This window comes from Acinonyx jubatus, chromosome X (genome assembly GCF_027475565.1).
Source record: "Acinonyx jubatus isolate Ajub_Pintada_27869175 chromosome X, VMU_Ajub_asm_v1.0, whole genome shotgun sequence".
Lineage (NCBI taxonomy): Eukaryota > Metazoa > Chordata > Mammalia > Carnivora > Felidae > Acinonyx > Acinonyx jubatus.
In genome coordinates this window covers 32904872-32926563 of record NC_069389.1, presented here as the reverse complement: position 1 = coordinate 32926563, position 21692 = coordinate 32904872, and the positions used below count along the sequence as shown (strand labels likewise).

General features: G+C 42.2%; 1 protein-coding gene across 3 annotated transcripts in view; it reads left to right on the top strand.

Annotated features, from left to right (window-relative positions):
• SRPX (sushi repeat containing protein X-linked) overlaps positions 1 to 21692 on the top strand; it is a 111081-nt gene that overhangs the window by 67180 nt on the left and 22209 nt on the right. For all 3 annotated transcript variants that reach the window (XM_027054123.2, XM_027054121.2, XM_027054122.2), the window contains 4 exons: positions 872 to 998; positions 3935 to 4056; positions 4786 to 4965; positions 6525 to 6658. In XM_027054123.2, the coding sequence (XP_026909924.1) occupies positions 872 to 998; positions 3935 to 4056; positions 4786 to 4965; positions 6525 to 6658 (563 nt within the window). The remainder of the gene's footprint in view (positions 1 to 871; positions 999 to 3934; positions 4057 to 4785; positions 4966 to 6524; positions 6659 to 21692) is intronic.

Genomic DNA, 21692 nt, shown 5'->3' with positions numbered 1-21692 from the left:
ATGGGTGTCGTCCAGTGGTAGTTGGAGAGCACAGTGCAGACCATTGTTTGTTGTAAGCTATTGAGGAGTGGGGAGTGGACTTAGCCAGAGGAGAGAGGGCTTGTTCTAGGAGTAAGTGCTTGGACTTCAGTTATAATTCACACTATCACTGTTTACATGCCTGGCCTTAAATAAATCACTTAAGCTCTCTAAACCTCAGTTTCCACACTTGTAAAATAGAGCATTGGGTCATTTCTTTAAGCCTCTGTACCATTTGCTTCTGCCTCACCGGGGGCGGTACCATTTTCTACCTCATGTCCTATTTTATGTATGGTGACAATAATCCCCCCAGTAGACTGTAAACTCTTGAGAAGCACGTAATTCCCTTGCCTTTGTGCATCCCTAAACCTAGCAGTTGGAATGGTGCCTTGAGTAAGGCAGTCGCTCACTAGAGATGTGTTGCCTTGAATTGCATTGAACTAGAAGACAGCTAAGGTGCCCCTTCTGATGTTGTCATGCTGTCCTTAATTAAAGCAGGAGGGACTCCCTATGGCTGAATGAGTTCTAGCTGGGTGGCTGCAATGTTGTGAAGTCAGTAAGCAGAGTCTGGAAGCGTGGGGAGAAGTTGCCATAGCTAATCAATTATGCTAGAAGACACCTTGCAAGGCCAGTTGATTGCGGGTCTGGCCCTGTGAGTTCTCAAGCAATCTTCAAAGCTCAGCAGGAGAGAAGAGGCAAGATGAATGGAGGGAAGAGAAATACAGAGGGGTGAACAGACTCTTTGAAAATGGGGAGCACGTGGAGCTACCAGCAGGTCAAATGCTGGTTGTTGCAGCCCAAGCCGACAAGATATTTCTTCGTGATGGTGACTGTACTGTGGTTCTGTTTTCAGATATAGAACCTCCTAGAATCAAGTGCCCAAGTGTGAAGGAACGCATTGCTGAACCCAATAAGCTGACGGTCCGGGTGTCCTGGGAGACGCCGGAGGGCAGAGACACGGCAGATGGCATTCTAACTGAGTAAGTGCACCTTTGGCAGTGGGAAGGATGTTGCTTCTTTTATGAGAGATGTTTACTGCCCAGAGTGGGGAAGTGTATCTCTGCTGGTCCATTTATGCTTTCAGAGCACTCCTTTAGCAATTCCTCATTCATGCGCTATTTTTCTCTGTAGTGGTCTTCAGCACCTGGCATACTGTATATTTTACTTATGTATTTGTTTATCGCCTGTCTCCACGATAGCATGTTTACTGCCATATCCCTAATGCCCAGAAACAGGCCTAGCACAGAGTTGGTACTCGGTAAATATTCGTCAAAGGAAAGGGAAGAAGGGAAGAAGAGGGATGGGAGGAGAAAGAGGACGCTAGCTGGTTAACTCTGGGATAAAATCACCTCCGTTGCCTGCCCACGGGGCTCCTACTCACTAAGCCATCACCCGCCTCCCTGATAAGCCTCCGTGTGTCCCAGGTAGAGCCAGACGCTGCCCCCCTCCCCTTGTGCTCTGTGAGTATGGTTTACTGCAGAACTTTCTATCCCTTGGTTTTTGGCAACTGCTCCTTTCAAAACTTTGACTTCTAGTTAAATTTTTTTAAACTTGTGACCACAATGGGGAGCCTGGATGGCTTAGTCATTTGAGCATCCGACTCTTGATTTCAGCTTAGGTCATGATCTCACGTTCTTGAGATAGAGCCTGCCGTCGGGCTCTGTGCTGACAGTGCAGAACCTGCTTGGGATTCTCTGTATCCCTCTCCCTCTGCTTCTCTCTGTGCTCTATCTCTCAAAAATAAATGAGCTTAAAAAAAAAAAATAGAGGCGCCTGGGCAGCTCAGTCAGTTAAGCATCTGACTCTTGGTTTCAGCTCAGGTCATGATCTCGCACTTTGTGAGTTTGAGCCCTACGTTGGGCTCCACATTGAGAGTGCAGATCCTGCTTGGGATTCTCTCTCTCTCCCCCTCTCTCTGCCCCCTCTGACTTTCTTTCTGTGTCTCTCTCTAAATAATTAATTTTCAAACATTAAAAAAAATAAAAATCAACTTGTGACTACATTAAAGACTTACAGAAGAAGTTTATAAAACCAGAGGAAGGGTCTTCAGCTTTCTTCCCCACCCCAACCCCATTCTCCGGGACCAACTGTAGTAATAGTTTGACATACATCCAGAATGCTTTTTCAAATGTATGGTTCCCTTTGGGAAAGTTCAGCTACATGTTGTTCTAGTCTAGCACCTGGGCCTGTCCCCCTGCAGCTGTCTGATTGGCCTTCTTGTTCCCTGGATGCCACTACTTCATGTCAGCATGTTCACATCTGTGCCTTAAAGTTCACGGCCCTGTCAGACCTCCCTACTTGAGTTTCCATCTGCGGACAAAGGATACCTCTGACTTACTGCCTTATGAGCTACACGGCGGGGAAAGCCTTGCTAGAATCCTATCAGGCTCACTGCGCAAGAGGAAATATCTTAAGCAATTATGGGCAATGAGAGAACATCTACTGGGAAGATGTTCAGTCTTCACCCCTAAGCTCGGAAACAAGTGTTTCCTGTGAATTCACTTACTGACTCCTGGTGATGGTTATTTTCATGTCGCAGATGAAATAGAGTCTCCAAGAGGTTAGCGGCCACTCATATTTGAAGTATGATTCCTCTCAGGTTTTTTAAAATGTTTATTGAGAGAGAGAGAGAGAGAACGAGAATGATAATGAGAGAGAACACACAGGGGAGGGGCAGAGAGAGAATCCCAAGCAGGCTCTGCACTGTCAGCATAGAGCCTGATGTGGGGCTTGATCCCAGGAACCGTGAGATCATGGCTTGAGCTGAAATCAAGAGTCAGATGCTTAACTCGCTGAGCTACCCAGGCGCCCTGCTCTCAGGTTTATGTGCATTTGAATTGTGCTTCCTGAGGACCTTTGAGCATCTAAGACCCAAAGTGACACATTTCTAATGGTGGGATTTCTGGCACTTTCCTAAGACCCTTCAGTTCATGTCTTATGAACTGACACCCTGTCCATCTCTCTGGGAGGCTCTCTTCAGTGGTGACAATGATAATTTCACATATTCATTATTAGTAAATATTCTCATCATTGCTGAGAACTGTAGAGAGAAGGCCAATGAACCATGTGTTGGAAAACCAACCAACCTGGCATGTGATCATGCCGCACTTATTGGTATTCTCCTCAGACAGCCAAGAAGAAAGCTACTACAGTCGCCCTAGTTATGGGATCTTGGGTGAGTTCCCTAAACTTTTGATGCCTCAGTTTCCTCATCTGTGAAATGGACATAATAATACTTATCTCATAAGGTTGTTGTGAGGTTTAATATGTGTAAAATGCCTGGAACTGTGCCTAAGATATGTATATAAGGTTTATGTAAGTACAAAGAACTTATTATTATTACTACACCGGGATAATCAAGGAATCACAATAAAGTTGCCTTTTGCTCAGGAAAGCTCTCCACTAGGCCAGATAGCAAAAAAAGAGACAATTCTAGCACCCCCCCTGCAGGCCCAAATTTCCAATGACTACTTGGACTGTACCCTCAGATGATTTTCCTCACAGAAAATTCCCTCACCCTCTCCAGAGTGAGGCAATTAAGGGTCCCCCTGGAACAAACGTGGGCCTGGAAGAAGACTTGGGCCCTGGGTTCTCAGCATGCCCCATCATCTGTTCTACCTCCCAGTGAGAAAAATGAATCTAAATTTGCCAGGAATTGGCGACTTCCTTGTTCTGGTGTCAAACTGTTCTTCCAAAGCAGAATAAAGCTCAGGAAGTTCTGTTCTTCAAGAAATCTTTGTTCTAGTCAGATTGGCCTAATGGCTCTCCCTCAGTATCTCCACATCCAGGGCAGAGTGGGTGCTGAACACGTGCCCGTAATGATCATCATTGATCCTTAGGCCCACAATGGCCTAGTTGTTGTTAGGCCCTTAATGATCATCTTTGGTGTTTCTGTTTTTTTTCCCCCTTCTTTAAGTGTTATTCTAAAAGGCCTCCCACCAGGCTCAAATTTTCCAGAAGGAGACCACAAGATCCAGTACACAGTCTATGACAGAGCTGAGAACAAGGGCGTTTGCAAATTTCGAGTTAAAGTAAGAGGTAAGAATACTGCTTATTGGCTTTTTCCTCTCTTTACAGGAGCAAAGGGAAGTAGGCCCTCAAGCAAGAACCCTTTATGAACTCCTGCTGCCATGGAGATACTTGCCAGCTTTGGATTAGCCTCTGATGATGAGGCTAGGGGAAGTGGGCCATCTTAATGGCTGAATTTCAGAATACAACTCTGGATGAGGTTCAGTGCTGGCAGATTATTTATGAGGTCTGAGGGAGCAGTAAGCCAGTCTCGCATGAGCCCACAGCTGGCTGTCCCAGAAGAATCTTATTTTGATAACTTTTTCATCCCCGGGCTTGAGTGACCAGCTAAAGCCTCTAAGTCCTTCTATAAAGGAGGTTAGGAGCCCCCTAGCTTGGGCCATCAGGAGTCCATGTTCTTGGTGTTCCAGAACCTTTGTTCTCCCTGAAAAAAATATTTTTAAGATTTATTTTATGCCTCATGGCTTGGGCAGCTAATTCCTAACCATCTTTATTCTTTATTCTTTTGGGTTCAACCTCCTCATGTATAGCACAGGGACTAAACCAGTTGATCTCAGTGGTCTCATTGGTATGAACGGTAAACATTCCAAGGCCCACCCACTGGCCAGATAGTCATATGTGCCCCCTCACTCATTCACAGGCCAGTAGAGAAGCTTGACTGCAAGACTGCTGCCTTCCCTGGTTACTCTGTGGAGGGTAGCTCAGCACTGAGCCTCCTCTGGCCTTGTGTCCCTACAGTCCGCCGCTGTGGCAAACTCAACGCCCCAGAGAACGGTTACATGAAGTGCTCCAGCGATGGTGATAATTACGGGGCCACCTGTGAGTTCTCCTGCATCGGTGGCTATGAGCTACAGGGTAGTCCTGCCCGAGTCTGTCAGTCCAACCTGGCCTGGTCTGGCACAGAGCCCACCTGTGCAGGTATGAGTACAGCCCTCTACCCAGCCAGCGGCAGAACCCAAAGACCCTTGGGTTCTGGATTCCAGTACAGGGAGCAAGGACTTCATTCTGTACACTTTGAAAGGTTCAGCGCCATCCCTCTTTATCTGAGGAGGGAAAATGGTCCCTGAATCTGGGGCAGCTCATCTCATCCACCTTCCTCCTTTGCCTCTGTCCGTCTCCTGATTTCTCTCTCATGCCCTCTAAGGAAGAAGCTGGAGGCGGGAACCCAGGGCCTGCCATTAGTGACTTTGCAAATTAGCAAAGTCCACTTTAGGTACCCTTAGCCTTCCCTTCTACAAATGTGAGGGTCTTTTTTGGCAAAGCCAGAATACTACTGAGTATGGACAGTATAATGTCTGCTTTGCAGCACTGGCTTGAAAGTCACACAGACCGTGGGCATTCAGGATGTTTCCTCCTCAGGTCAAATGAGGAAGACCATACCTTACCTACTACTTGAGTTGTTGTAAGGAGTAAATGAGGTCATCCATTGAACAGTGGACTAGAGCAGTGCCTGTCACAGGGTAAGGGCTCAATGCATGTCCGCTCTTATTACCAAGGAACACAGATTGGGCTGGGTAATAATAATGGTGTGAAATTTGGACTAGCCAGAAGATTCTGGGCATATCTTTTATTTATATACTCCACTTCTCCTCCCCCCACCCCGCATTTCCTGGTACTTTCTCATCTTTATGCTTCCTTTTAAACCCCAGCCATTCAGAGTTGGGTGAGAGAGAGACACATGTAGACCATCAGCTAAATGCCCAGTGTTCTTCAGTTTCATACGTTAAGGTACAAATAACTTCCTGAGGCAGGGAGAGTAATGCCCATCCTCCAAAGATGTTCCACAGCCTAATCCCTAGAACCTGTGACTATATTACGTATAATAATATATTACCTGCATCTATTACCTGAATAATATATTACCCAAATATATTACCTAGGACCTGTGAATATAAAGGGGACTTTGCAGAGGTAATCAAGGATTTTGAGATGGGGAGGGTAGCTTGGATTTTCCAGGTGGGCCCAATGTAGTCACAAGGGTCCTTATAAGGGGGAGGCAGAGAAAATGATGGAAGCAGAAGGTGGAGAGGAGAGAGGTGAAGATAGCATGCTGCTGATTTCCAAGATGCAAGAACGGCCATGAGCCTGGAAATGAAGGTGGCCTCTAGATGCTGGGAAAGGCAAGGATACAGGTTCTTCCCTAGAGCACCAGGGGGGGAATGCAGGCCTGCAACCCTTTGACTTTAGCCCAGTGAAACTGATTTTAAACTCCTGATTGCCAGGACTGGAGGAGAATTTGGTTGGTTAAGCCCCTACAATTATGGTGCTCTGGGATAGCTGTAAGAAAAAAAACTGATATACTTCCCCATTCCCCAGCCCCGTGCTTCTTGGGACCATCTCCCACATGAACCACTTACAGGTAAAATTTTATCTTGGGGTTTACTTCTTGATGCATACACTTCTGTAGGTTATCACAGGCTAGGTTGAGCCAGGACAAGCAGAGACTTTCTCACGCATCTGGCCATTTCTCATTCCAGCCATGAATGTCAACGTGGGTGTCAGAACAGCAGCGGCACTTCTGGACCAGTTTTATGAGAAAAGGAGACTCCTCATTGTGTCCACACCCACAGCCCGGAACCTTCTATACAGGCTGCAGTTGGGAATGCTGCAGGTGAGTCCTTGCAGCAGGGTAAAGGTGAGGGGGAGACCTCTCACAGGAAGGGCTCAGTGATTTCATTAAAAGCAAAGGCCAGATTCAGTGCCTCATCTAGTTACCACGAACTTCAGGAACTGGCACTTTCGAGCTATCTCCATTCATTTCTGGGTCTGGGGCATAACCTGCTTAACCTGGACTCCCAGAGCTAACCCACTTGTTTTCCAACTAATAAGGTTTGTCTTCGCTAGTAAGCCTCATTCACCTGCCATCCAGAATAGTTGTCTTTGTGGAACCTGTCCAGGATATGCCTATGCTGGAGGTCATCATTCAGTTGTTTGCCCAAAAGGGGAGTCCAGGAGCCCTCAGGCCCCAGATCCTGCTCCAGGGAGCTTCCCCAAGTCTCTTAGAGTTCCTCAGAGAATGATGGCTCTCTTTAAGAACAGTGGTTCTCAAAGTGTGGTCTGTGGACCAGCAGCATCTGCATCGCTTGGGAGCTTGTTAGAGATACAAATTCTCCCCCATCGCAGACCTACTGGGTCTAATCTACATTTTAACAAGACCACCAGGTGATTCCTAAGCAACTGAAAGTTTGAGGTACACTTTTCTAGAAATGTGCCTTTCTCCGTGATGTAAATTTTGTAGCTACAAAATGAGGCAAGCAGGGTCTTCTGAAAACAAACAAACAAACAAACCAAAAACCAGAAACAGAAAAGGATAGAAGTAGATCTTGCTAGATGTTGTCCAGAAGCTGCTATGCAACAAGAATGGCCAACCTGACTGAAAGCTAAGGAGGCAGAATGTTATGCTGGGTCATGGACAATGGTGCTTCACGTTTTTGTTTTTTTTTCATTTTATTTTTTTATTTTTTTTTTCAGTATATGAAATTTACTGTCAAAATGGTTTCCATACAACACCCAGTGCTCATCCCAAAAGGTGCCCTCCTCAATACCCATCACCAACCCTCCCCTCCCTCCCACCCCCACTCAACCCTCAGTTTGTTCTGTTTTTAAGAGTCTCTCATGCTTTGGCTCTCTTCCACTCTAACCTCTTTTTTTTTTCCTTCCCCTCCCCCATGGGTTTCTGTTAAGTTTCTCAGGATCCACATAAGAGTGAAAACATATGGTATCTGTCTTTCTCTGTATGGCTTATATTTCACTTAGCATCACACTCTCCAGTTCCATCCACGTTGCTACAAAGGGCCATATTTCGTTCTGTTTTTGTTTTTTAATTTCATCTATTACAGTGAATGAGACTAAGTATTTCAAACAATCTTGGTTTAATCACAAGCTACAATTTTACGTCTCATATCAGTATTAATGCAATGATAATGATAAGTCTTTCTTCCTTTTCCCCCGTGTACTTTTAGGGCTTCATGTAAACTCTGAAGAATCGTGCAAAATGTTTTAGGCTCCTGTGACAGGAACTCAACTCATTACATCTTTATTCCCAATCCCTACCACCTTACTTCCATCTTTGTAACCTTTTGTCCCAGCTAGGGACTTGCTCTCAGGGATCACCAGCCTACACGGCTCCACTGTGTGGGAAGCTGGCCTTGCAGGCTACGTTCCATAAGCATACATTTCCTGACTCCTTAGTTTCATAGAAAAATGAATAAGCCAGACAACTTGCTTTCCCTCTACGTTGGCAAACTATGGCTTTTGCGAGTGAAATTTGATTGGAACGCCACCACCCTCATTCATTTGTGCATTGTCTGTGGCTGCTTTTGCACTCCAGTGGCATAGCTATGTAGTTAGGACAGAGACCATCCGCCCCTGAAGCCCAAAATATTTACTATCTGGCCCTTTACCAAAAACTGTTTGCTGACCCCTGTCTGAGTCTATCTCATCCTTTCGGATACTTGCTAAATTACTGATGAAATAGTTGTGATGCCAGCAGGCAGGGTCCAAGGACCCAGAGAGGGCGTCCCTTAGGACCAGCCAATCAGGTCCCAGTCTGCACACAAGGGAGAAATTAAGTAGGAGCCAGCAGGAGGTGAAAGTGAAGTTTACTGAAGGTATAGAAAGCGTGTAGGTACAGAGCGTCTGGGAGACTCAGAAAGGAAAGGAGAGAGTGTCCCATCTTTGTTCCGGGTCTGGGGCTTATACTGAGGATCGTGGTCTGGTGCACGTGCCCTCTCAGGCATCCAGGAACCGGTCAGAACAAAGACGAGGGCCCAGGTGTTAGTCTTTGGAGCCAGGAGATCTTGGCATCAAGATATCTAGCGCTGGTGGTCTGGAATATGCCTATGATGGCTTCCTCTGGTCGTTCTCACCTGGTCCTTCCTTAAATGTTATCTGTTCGAAAGAAGTCATTAATTTCTTGTCCCTTAAGAGGAGGACATACACTATTTGCATTATAACATATGTGTAAAGTGGGGGTGCAAGAATAGCAAGAATGGAAGCAGGAAGAGGAGCAAAAAGCAGATTTTTATAGAGTCCTTCAATTTGCCTGTCTCGGTTGGACAAGATATTTGGTATCAAGGTCCTCATGTGTGACCCCCATGACATATTTACATTGGCATTTTAACCAGAGCTTTCAAGGAAAGGTTTGATTGAGATAGGTGGTTCAGTTACAGTAATAAATCTATGTATTTTTATACTTTTTACCAATTCTGTTACCTTGTAGAGAGTTGTTTCAGTGCAGTGGTATTGTAGTAAAATGCTTGGTGTTGCAATGACTCAGGAGTTTAAATTTTCTTTCCCCATTTAGCCAGATTCATCTTACATTACTTTCATGTTCCCTATTGCCATTGCTGTTCCTGATGTGACCTCCGGGCACATGGTTGAGGGCCACATTCCTGAAGCTCTTGCCAAGGGCCAATTTAGAGGATTGGAACTTGCTTTTCTTTCTCTGCCTCTTTTTTAATGTTTATTTATTTTTGAGAGAGACAGAGCGTGAGCGGGAGAGGGGCAGAGAGAGAAGGAGACACAGAATCCGAAGCAGGCTCCAGGCTTTAGGCTCTGAGCTGTCAGCACAGAGTCCGATGCGGGACTCAAACCCATGAACCATGAGATCATGACCTGAGCTAAAGTCAGATGCTCAACTGACTGAGCCACCTAGACGCCCCTGGGATTTTCTATATATAGTATCATGTCATCTGCAAATAGTGAGAATTTTGGATGTCTTTTATTTCTTTTTGTTGTCTGATTGCTGTGGCTAGGACTTCCAGTAGTATATGTTGAATAAAAGTGGTGATAGTGGACATACTTCTCTTATTCCTGATCTTTAAAAAAAAAATTTTTTTTAATGTTTATTTATTTTGAGAGAGAGAGAGATACAGCATGAGCTGAGGAGGGGCAGAGAGAGAAGGAGACACAGAATCGGAAGCAGGCTCTAGTCTCTGAGCTGTCAGCACAGAGCCCGACACGGGGCTTGAACTCACGGACCCCGAGATCATGACCTGAGCTGAAGTTGGACACTTAACTGACTGAGCCACCTAGGCACCCCCTTACTCCTCATCTTAAGGCAAAAGCTCTCAGTTTTTCACCATTGACGATGATGTTAGCTGTGGGTTTTTCATATATGGCCCAGGGGCACCTGGGGGACTCAGTCGATTAAGCATCCAACTCTTGATCTCATCTTAGGTCTTGATCTCACGGTCATGAGTTCAAGCCCTGCATTGGACTCTATGCTGAAGGCTTGAAGCCTACTTAAAAAAAAATATTAGACTACAGAAAAACAGCATTTTCATATATGGCCTGTATAATGTTGAAGTATCTTCCCTCTAAACCTACTTTGTTGAAGGTTTTTATCATAAATGGATGTTGTACTTTGTCAAAATGCTTTTTCTTGATCTGTGGAGATAATCATATGGTTTTTATCCTTTCTCTTATTGATGTATCACATTGATTTGTGAATATTGAGCCATCTTTGCATTGCAGAAATAAATCCCACTTGATCATGGTGAATAATTTTTTTAATGTATCCTTGGATTTTGGTTTGCTAATACTCCGTTGAGAATTTTTGCATCTATGTTCATCAAAGATATTGGCCTATAGTTCTTTTGTGGTGTCTTTATCCGGTTTAGGTGTCAGGGTAATGCTGTCCTCATAGAATGAATTTGGAAGCTTTCCCACCGCTTTTATTTTTTGGAATATTTTGAGAAGAATATGTATTAACTCTTCTTTAAATGTTTGATAGGATTCAACTGTGAAGCCAACTGGTTCTGGACTTGTTTCTTGGGAGTTTTTTGATTACTGATTCAATTTAATTGCTGGTAATCAGGCTGTTCCAATTTTCTATTTCTTCTTGATTCAGTTTTAGGAGGTTACATGTTTCTAGGAATGTATCCATTTCTTCTAGGCTATCCAATTTGTTGGCATATAGTTTTCCATAACATTCTCTTAATAATCATTTGTTTTTCTGTGGTGTTGGTTGTTATTTCTCCTCCATGATTTTTGCTTTTGAGTGCTCTCTTTTTTTCTTTTTTTGATTAGTCTGGCTAAAGGTTTATAAATTTTGTTAATCTTCTCAAGAAATGAGCTTCTGGTTTCATTGATCTGTTCTGTTGGGGGGTTTTTAGGTTGTATTTCATTTATTTCTGCTCCAATCTTTATTATTTCCTTCCTTCCACTGGTTTTGGGTGGGTTTTTTTCTGGTTCCACCCACTCCTTTGGGTGTTTTTTTTTTTCTGTAAATTAGGTTGTTTGAGATTTTTCATGCTTCTTGAGGTAAGCCTGTATTGCTAATAAACTTCCCTGTTGGAATGGCTTTTGCTGCATCACAAAGACTTTGGACCATTGTGTTTTCATTTTCATTTGTCACCATTTATATTGTGATTTCCTCTTTGATTTCTTCCTTGAGCCATTCATTGTTTAGTAGCATGTCATTTAACCTCCATGTATTTGTTTCTTTCCAGATTCTTTCTTTTCTTATAGTTGATTTCAAGTTTAATAATGTTGTGGTCAGAAAAGATGCATGGTATGACCTCAATCTTTTTGAATTTGTGAGACTTTGTTGTGGCCAAACATGAGATCTGTTCTGGAGAATGTTCCATGTGCACTTGAAAAGAATGTGTATTCTCCTGTTTCGGGATATGAAGTTCTGAATATATCTGTTAAATTCATCTGGTCCAATGTGTCATTTAAAGCCACTATTGTCTTGTTGATTTTCTGTTTGATTGAATTGGCCATTGATGTAATGAGATGTGAAAGCCCCCTACCATTATTGTATTCCTATTGGTTACTTCCCTTATGTTTCCTATTAGCTGCTTTATGTATTTGAGTGCTTTCATGTTGGGTGCATAAATATTTACAGTTATATCTTCTTGTTGGCTTCTCCCCATTTATAATTACATAGTTCCCATCTTTGTCTCTTGTTACAGTCTTTGTTTTTAATGTCTATTTTGTCTGATACAAGTATTGATACCATGGCTTTCTTTTCACTTCCATCTGCGTGATCAATATTTCTTCATCCTTTCACTTTCTTTTTTTTAAAGTTTATTTATTTTTGAGAGAGAGAGTGAGGGAGGGGCAGAGAGAGAGAGAGAGAGAGAGAGAGAGAGAGAGAGGGAATCCCAAGCAGGCTCCACGCTGTCAGCACAGAGCCTGATGTGGGGCTCGAACTCACGAACCATGAGATCATGACCTGAGCCAAAATCAAGAGTCAGTTGCTTAACTGACTGAGCCACCCAGGGGCCCTCTATCCCTTCACTTTGAATATGCATGTGTCGGGGCGCCTGGGTGGCTCAGTCGGTTAAGTGTCCGACTTCGGCTCAGGTCATGATCTCGCGGTCCGTGGGTTCGAGCCCTCGTCGGGCTCTGTGCTGACAGCTTAGAGCCTGGAGCCTGTTTCAGATTCTGTATCTCCCTCTTTCTCTGACCCTCCCCTGTTCATGCTCTCTCTTTGTCTCAAAAATAAATAAATGTTACGAAAAAATTAAAAAAAAATATGCATGTGTCTTTAGGTCTGAAGTGAGTCTCTTGTAGGCAGCATATAGCTGGGTCTTGTTTTTTTTGTTTTTTTTTTTTTTTTATCCATTCCATCACCATACATCTCTTTTGATTAGAGTGTTTAGTCAATTTACATTCAAAGTTGTTATTGATACACTTGTACTTATGCCATTTTGTTACTTGTTTCATGGTTGTTTTTGTCTTTCTTCTGTTTCTTCCCTTGTTCTCTTTTCTCATAAGTTGCCTTTCTTTAGTGATAGACTGGGATTCCTTTCCCTTTATTTTTGCATATGTAGTACTGTTTTTTTTTAATTGTGGTTACTTTGGGTTTATATGTAACCTCCATGCATCTTAAATTGATGTTTGAGTTTGAGACCATTCTAAAATCACTAAATTTTTACTCTTCTCTGCTCCCAGGTTTAGGTATGTGATGTCAAAGTTTACATCCTTTTATTTTGTGAATCCCTTGACTGATTTAAACAAAGTTTTTAAATTTATTTTTTGAGAGAGACACAGAGCAGCAGGGCAGAGAGAAAGGGACAGAGAGAATCCCAAGCAGGCTCCACACTGTCAGTACAGAGCCCGATGCAGGGCTCAAACTCATGAACTGGGAGATCATGACCTGAGCTGAAACCAAGAGTCAGACGCTTAACCAACTGAGCCACCCAGGTGCCCCCTTTGACTGATTTTTATAGATATAATTATTTTTACTACTTTTTTGCTTCATACTTTTCTTATTCTTGATTATGGTCTTTCCTTTTTCCACTCAAAGAATCCCCTTTAACATTTCTTGTAAGGCTAGTTTGGTGGTGACGAATTCCTTTAACTTTTGTTTGTCCAGGAACCTCTTTATCTCTCCTTCTATGCTGAATGATAGCCTTGCTGGATAGAGCATTCTTGGTTGTAGGTTTTTCACTTTTAGCACTTTGAATATATTGTGCCACTCCCTTCTGGCCTGCAAGCATTCTGCTAAAAAATCAGCTGATAACCTTATGGGGTTTCCCTTGTGTGTAACTGTTTTTGCTGCTTTTTGTCATTTTAATTACTCTGTTTCTTGTTGTGGACTTTCTTGGGTTGATTTTGCTGGGGGTTCTCTGTGCCTCCTGGACCTGGATTCTGTTGCCTTCTCCAGATTCAGGATGTTTTCAGCTATTATTCTTTCAAATAATTTTTCTGCCCCCTTTTCTCTCTCCTCTTTCCCTGGAATCCCTGTAATGCAAATGTTATTATGCTTGATGATGTAACTGAGTTCCCTTAATCTATTTTCGTTTTTTACTCTTCTTTTTTTCTCTATTCAGCTTGATTGCTTTTCATTACTGTGTCCTCCAGGTTGATGATCTGCTCTTCTGATCCCTCTAGTCTACTATTTTTTCCATGTAGAATATCATTAGTTTCAGTTAAGTTCATCTCTGATTGGTTCTTTTTTATGTTTTCTCTCTCTTTATTGAGGGTCTCACTGAGGTTCTCCACTCCTTTTTCAAGTCCAGGTGAGTATCTTTATGACCATTACTTTAAATTCTCTGTCAGACATAATACTTACCTCCATTTATTTTAGCGCTCTTGCTATGCTTTTGTTTTCCTGTTCTTTCATTTAGGACATATTCCACTGTCTCCTCATTTTGCCTCTCTATGTGTTACAAAAGTGGGATATATTTCCTTCTCTTCCTTTAGTGCCCTGCAGTGCAATGTACCGTGTTCACCAGAACCTGTTTGCCCTTTGTGGACAGGACTCGGTCCCTATGTTTTTAGTGAGCCAGTCCAGGGCTGCCTTGGACCTGAGTTGGGTCAGACCAGACATTTGCCAGAACTGCAGGAGCACCGAACTGCAGGGTGCTCTCTCTGTGTTGTACCCTGAGAAGTTTTCATTGGTGGGCAGTGCCTGTAGTCAGACAAGATGTCTGCTCCCAGCCTACTGCTGGGGCTGAAGTTAAACTGGTGTGTGGGGTTTTCTTCCCCTCTCCCTGGGGCAGGAGACACTTTGACATGGTGCTTGCCCCTGTTGGGGTTGCTTGCACACTGCTGTACTTGGGGCACCACTTTGGATGGACTCCTGCCAAGGGTGTGTTGGAGGGGGTGGGGCCACAGGAGAATATTGGGGCAGAAGGGAGTTGCACAGTGCCAGCAAGGTGCCAGGGCAAGATAGCAAGATAGATGAAGAGTGTTAGTGCTGCACTGGTTCCTGCAGGTGTTGGTGTATCTGGGCTGGAGGGCTTGGGTGGGAAATGGGGCCCTCCAACTCTTTTGGTCTTGGAGAAGTCTGTCAAAAATCCCTGCCCCTCCAGCACATGCGCTGAGCTTAGGAAACAAATCTTTTCCCTGTATACCTCAGGCATTTTTCAAACTGCTGCTTTTCTGCTGTATCTCAGCAGGGCTTTTTGTTGCGCTGCCTTTTGAAAACATTTTTTTAATGTCATTCTTGGGGGGGGGGAGGGGCAGAAGTAGGGAGACACAGAATCTGAAGCAGGCTCCAGGTTCTGAGCTGTCAGCACAAAGCCCGATGCAGGACTCAGACTCTAACTCATGAACCTCAAGATCATGACCTGAGCCGAAGTCAGAAGCTTAACCAACTGAGCCACCCAGGCTCCACTGTTGTGCTGCCTTTTTAAGGGTGGGGACTCAGTTTCCTGCAGTCTTCACATCTGAGCCCACTGTTTCAAAGTTCCATGTGTTGAGCCCCACTATACGGATTCACAGAGTTGACCCCTGTGCTTTTCAAACCAAATATTCTGGGGACTCATCTTCCCAGTGCTGGTCCCCCATGCCTGGAGTACCTGTTGTGGGGTCTGTTACTCTCCCCTTTCCACACCCACAGCATTCCTCCTTCCCATGGACAGTCCCACCAGTCAGTTTGTCACCTGATTGCATCTCTACCCTTCCTAGCCTCTTTGCTGTGGCCTCTTTCCTATATTTAGCTGTGGAGAGCCTGTTGTGCCAGTCTCTGGGTCATTTTCTGGTTGTTTTCACTGATCTAGGTGTTATCTACGTATATACATGGGATGCAGTGAGCCTAGGATCCTCCTATTCTGCCATCTTCCTGAAAACCTTTTGCCTTTCTTTTGATGTCAAATTCAGACTATTATCACCAAAACCTATGTCAAGGAGCTGATTGCCTTTTTTTTTAGCCCTAGGATATTTATGGTTTCAGGTTTTATATTAAGTGCTTAACCCAATTGATTTTATTTTTGTATATGGTATAAGATAGTAGTCCACTTTTCCCAAGACCATTTATTGAAGAGACCATCCTTTCCTTTCCCTATTTTATACTCTTGGCTCCTTTGTCATAAATTAGACCGTATACGTATGAGTTTATTTTGGGATCTATATTCTGTTCCATTGATCTATGTGTTTTTATGCCAATACCATACTGTTTTGTTTACTATAGCTTTGTAATATAGTTTAAAACCAGGAATCGTGATGCCTCCAGCTTGGTTCTCAAAATTGCTTTCGGTTTTCAGGATCTTTTGTAATTTTGTACAAATGTTAGCATTGTTTGATATATTTCTATGAAAAATGGCTTTTGAATTCTGATAGAGATTTCACTGAATCTGCAGATTGCTTTGGATAGTATGGACATGTTAACAGTATTAATTCTTCCAGTTCTTGAAGATGGAATGTATTTCTATTTGTGTGTCTTTTTCAGTTTCTTTCATCAATGTCTTATGGTTTTCAGTGTACAGGTTTTAACTTCCTTGGTTAAATTTATTCCTAAATTTATTCCTTGGAAAACAATTGGGATTGTTTTCTTAATTTCTCTCTCTGATAGTTTGCTATTAGTGTATAAAAAGGCAAAAGATTTTTGTGTGTTGATTTTATATCCTTTAACTTTACTGAATTCATTTATTCTAACAGTATTTTGGTGGAGTCTAGGATTTTTCATATGTGTCATCTGCAAATAGTAAGTTTTACTTCCTTTCTAATTTGGGTGGCTTTTATTTCTTTTTCTTGTCTAATTGCTCTGGGAAGGACTTCGAGTACTATGTTGAATGAAAGTGGTGAGAACGGGCATCCTTGTCTTGTTCCTGATCTTAGAGGAAAAGCTCTCAGCTTTTCACCATTGAGTGTGATGTTCAGTGTAGGCTTGTCAAAGATGGCATTTACTATTTTGTTTCCCCTATAACCACTCTGCTGAGAGTTTTTATCCTAAATGGATATTGAATTTTGTCAAATGCTTTCTCTGTATCTATTGAGAGGATCATATAATTTTTATCCTTCATTTTGTTAACATATCACATTGATTGGCAGATGTTGAACCATCTTTGCATCTCTGAAATAAATGCCACTTGATGTTGGCATATGATTCTTTTAATGTATTGTTGAAATACAATACATTATAGGTTCGCTCATGTTTTGATGAGGATTTTTGAATCTATGTTCATCAGGGATATTGGCCTGTAATTTTTTTCCTATGGTGGCCTTATCTGATTTTGGTATAAGGGAAATGCTAGCCTCATAAAATAACTTTAGAAATGCTCCCTCCTGTTCTAAATAATCGGAATTCATGATAGCTGCTCTTCCAGTTTTGTGGAGGAAGAATTTATTAATTATAAGGGAAAAGGAATGTAAGGAAATAAACAATTATAGTAAACTTAAAGAGGGAGAGAGGTACAGAGAAGAACAAAGAAGGCTTAACATATCAAATCAGGTACTTACAACATCGAACCTTCTGGCTGGGGAAGCCCTGCTGAACAGCCTGACTGGAGTCCCAGCTGACGGTCCTGGGTGAAGCGTCCTCCCCTCAGGTGAGACTTCCAACCAGCTCTTCCTGCCAGGGCAATATATACACTACCTGTGTGTCATTTATGGTTAGTCGTTAAGTTTGTCCAAGCACAGTCCCGAGCGAGCTGGGTTTTTTTTTTTTTCTGTTTCTCTTATCATACCTCACAATCTTAGGAGTCTGGGAATCTGCATATACCTCTTCCCTCCCCGATCCATTCCAGGAGGCCAGCCTGGTCTGACTCAAGGAGGAAGATGAGGCACATTAATCCCTCCTGGCATCAGGAACAGAAGAGCCAGTTCTGATCCCAAGGCCAGATATGGAGTACAAGCCAGTTAAGCCCCCGTGATTGTATATGTGCAGCTCTGGGCAGAAATGGATGCCAAGTCACATAAACAACTTCTATACAGAACACTTGCTCTTCTGTTTTTTGTTGTTGTTGTTGTTGTTTTGGAAGCACTTGAGAAGGATTTGTATTTTCTTTGAATTTTGGGGAGAATTCACAAGTGAAGGTGTGTGGTCCTGGTCTTTGGTTTGTTGGGAGGTTTTTGATTAACAATTCAGTATCCTTACTAAGTAATAGGTCTCTTTAGATTTTCTATTTCTTCATGATTCAATCGTAGAAGGTTGTATGACTCTAGGAATTTTTCCATCTCTTCTAGGTTGTCAAGATTCTCGATGTGTAATTATTCAGAGTAGCCTCTTATTATCCTTTGTATATCTGTGTTATCAGTTGTAATGTTTCCTCTTTGATTTCTCATTTTGAGTCCTCTTTTTTTCTTTGTGAGTCTAGCTAACGGTTTGCGAATTTTATCTTCAAGGAACCAACTCTTATATTCATTGATCTTTTGTATTGGCTTTTTAGTCTCTATTTCATTTCTTTTCTTCTAATTTTGGGCTTTTCGTTTTTCTAGATCCTACAGGTGTAAAGTTAGGTTGTTTTATTGAGCATTTTCTTGCTTCTTGAGATAGGCATTTATCACTCTGGACTTCTCTGAGAGGACTGCTTTTAGCTGCATCACATAGTTTCTGGTACATTGTATTTCCATTTTCATTTGTCTCAGGGTATTTTTTCAGATTGCTCTTTTGACTTGCTGACCATTGCTTGTTCAGTGGCCTACTGTTTAATCTTCAATATTTGTGAATTTTCCAGTTTTCTTATAATTGATTTCTAGTTTCATACCACTGTGGTCTGAAAAAATATTTGATACGATTTCAGTCTTCTTAAATGCATTAAATGTTTTATGGCCTAACATATGATCTATCCTGGAGAATGTTCCATGTGTCCTTGAGAAGAATGTATTCAGTTGCTTTTGTATCGAATGTTCTATATATATCTGTTAAGTCCATCTGATCTAACATGTAGTTTAAGGCCAGTGGCTCCTTACTAATTTTCTCTCTGGATGATCTATGCATTGTTGTAAGTGGAGTATTAAAGTGTCCTATTACCAGGGGCACCTGGGTGGCTCAGTTGGTTGACCATCCAACTTTGGCTCAGGTCATCATCTCATGGTTGGTGGGTTCGAGCCCCGTGTCAGGCTCTTTGCTGACAGCTCTGAGCCTGGAGCCTGCTTTGGATTCGGTGTCTGCTTCTCTCTCTCTCTGCCCCTCCCGTGCTTGTGTGCTTGCTTGCTCTCTCAAAAATAAATAACCAAAAAAAAAAAACCTTAAAAATTTTAAAAAGAAGTGTCCTATTATTGTACTGCTGTTTCTCTCTTTAGGTGTGTTAACATTTGGTTTATATATTTAGTTGCTTCTATGTTGTGTCCATAAAGATTCACAAATGTTATATCCTTTTGTTGGATTGATCCCTTTATCATTGTGTTCACTGTGTGATACCCTTCTTTGTCTTTTATTAGAGTCTTTGTTTTAAAGTCAGTTTTGTCTGATGTAACGGTAGTTACCCCAGCTCTCTTTTGGTTACCATTTGTAAGGAGTATGTTTTCTTAACCGTTTACTTTCAGTCTGTGTGTGTCCTTACATCTGAAGCGAGTGTCTTATAGGAAGCATATATATGAGTCTTGGTTGTTTTTTCTTTTTTTAAAATTTTTTAATGTTTGTCTTCGAGAGAGCGAGCAAGCATGAGTGGGGCAGGGGCAGAGAGAGAGAGGAGACACAGAATCCGAAGCAGGCTCCAGGCTCTGGACTATCAGCACAGAGCCTGACACGGGGCTTGAACTCACGAACTGTGAGATCATGACCTGAGCCAAAATTGGACACTTAACCAACTTAGCCACCCAGACACCCCTTGTTTTTTTATATATACATACATTCAGCTACTTTATGTCTTCTGATGGGAGAATTGTTTTTAATTTTTTTAATGTTTATTTTTGAGAGTGAGAGAGACAGAGTGTGAGCAGGGGAGGAGCAGAGAGGGAGACACAGACTCTGAAGCAGGCTCCAGGCTCTGAGCTGTCAGCACAGAGCCTCACACGGGGCTTGAACTCACAAACTGTGAGATCATGACCTGAGCCGAAGTCAGATGCTCAACTGACTGAGCCACGCAGGTGCCCCTGATGGGAGAATTTAATACATTTACCTTGAAAGTTGTTATTGACAGATATGTACTTATTGTCATTTTCTTAATTTATGGCTATGTTTTTTAAAATATTTTTAAACAGAGAGGAGAGCATGAGCTGGGAGGGGCAGAGAGAGAGATGGAGACAGAGGATCTGACGCAGGCTCTGCACTGTCAGCATAGAGCTGGATGTGGAGTTCAAACTCACACACCATGATGAGATCATGACCTGAGCCAAAGCTGGACACTTAATCAACTGAGCCACCCAGGCACCCAAATTTCTGGCTATTTTGTACTACCTGGGTTTCCTTACTTCATCTCTCGCTCTTTTATTTGTAGTTTGATGACTTTAGTAGTATGCTTAGATTCCTTTCTCATTATATTATGTTTCTTTTAAAAAAAATTTTTTTTAACCTTTATTTATTCTTGAAACAGAGAGAGACAGAGCATGAACCGGGGAGGGTCAGGGAGAGGGAGACACAGAATCCGAAACAGGCTCCAGGCTCTGAGCTGTCAGCACAGAACCCAACGTGGGGCTTGAACTGACGGACTGCGAGATCACGACCTGAGCCGAAGTGGGCCGCTTAACCGACTGAGCCACCCAGGCGCCCCTCATTATATTATGTTTCTACCATAGGTTTTTGCTTTGTGGATACCATGAGGCTTACACATAACTTTTAACAGTCTGTTTTAAGGTGATTAGACCTTAAGTTTGAATCCATTCTAAAGCTCTGCATTTCTTGTCTCTTTCCTTCATTTTATGTTTTTGATGTCATAATGCACATCTTTTTATCTTATGTATCCCTGAACTAATTATTGTAGTTGAAGTTATTTTTAGTACTCTTTTAACTTTGATACTAGCTTTATGTGATCAATCCACTACCTTACTATATATTTATCTTTACCAGTGAGTCTTTTATATGTTTTTTTTTTGTTATGAATTAGTGCCCTTTCATTTCAACTCAAAGAAGTCCCCTTTAATAGTTTTTTTAAGGCTAGTTTAGTGGTGATGAGCTCTTTAACTTTTGTTCATCTGTAAAAATCTTTATCTCTCTTTAAATTCTGCACGAAAACTTTTACTGGGTAGAGTATTCTTGGTTGGAAGGTTTTTTTTTTTTTTTTTTTTTTTCCTGCAGCACTTGGAATGTGTTTTGCCACTCCCTCTGTCCTGAAAAGTTTCTGCTGAAAAATCTGAAGGGGGCTCTTGGGGACTCCCTTGCACTTAACAAGATGTTTTTCTTTTGCTGCCTTAAGAGTCTCTCCTTGACTTTAACATTTGAATTTTTAATTATGCTGTGTCTTGATATGTGGGTCTCTTTGGGTTTCTCTTAGACTCTCTGTGCTTCCTATATCTGGATAGTTGTCTGCTTCCTTACTTGGGTTAGGGAAGTTGTTAGCCATTAGTTCATCAATAAGTTTTCTGCCCCTTTCTGTTTCTCTTCTCACTTCCAGGACTCCTTCAAGGTGAATGTTTCTCCAATTGACATCCCACAAGTCAGTTAAGCTATCTTCACTGTTTCCATTCGTTCTTGTTTTTATTGCTGTAATTGTGTCCCACTGCTTTGTGTGTGAGCTCCCTGATCCTTCTGCATCTAGTCTGTTATTGAACCACTCTGATGTGTCTTTTGGTTCATTTAGCGTATTCTTTAGCACTGTGACTTCTCTAATATTGTATTCTATTTTTTAGCTGTGGGTTGAAGTTCTCACTGTGTTCATTCATTCTTCTCCCAAGTTCAGTAAGCACCTTTATGACTATTACTTTGAACTGCTTATAAGGTAAATTACATATCTCCATCATTTCACTGAGTGTTTTAAATTTAATTTACTCCTTGAGAATCCACTGTATGCCAATGTCACATTCTCTTTTGTCTGGATCTTTTTCCCCTAGTTATAGTTACATATAATTGACCTACATCCTTGTATGAG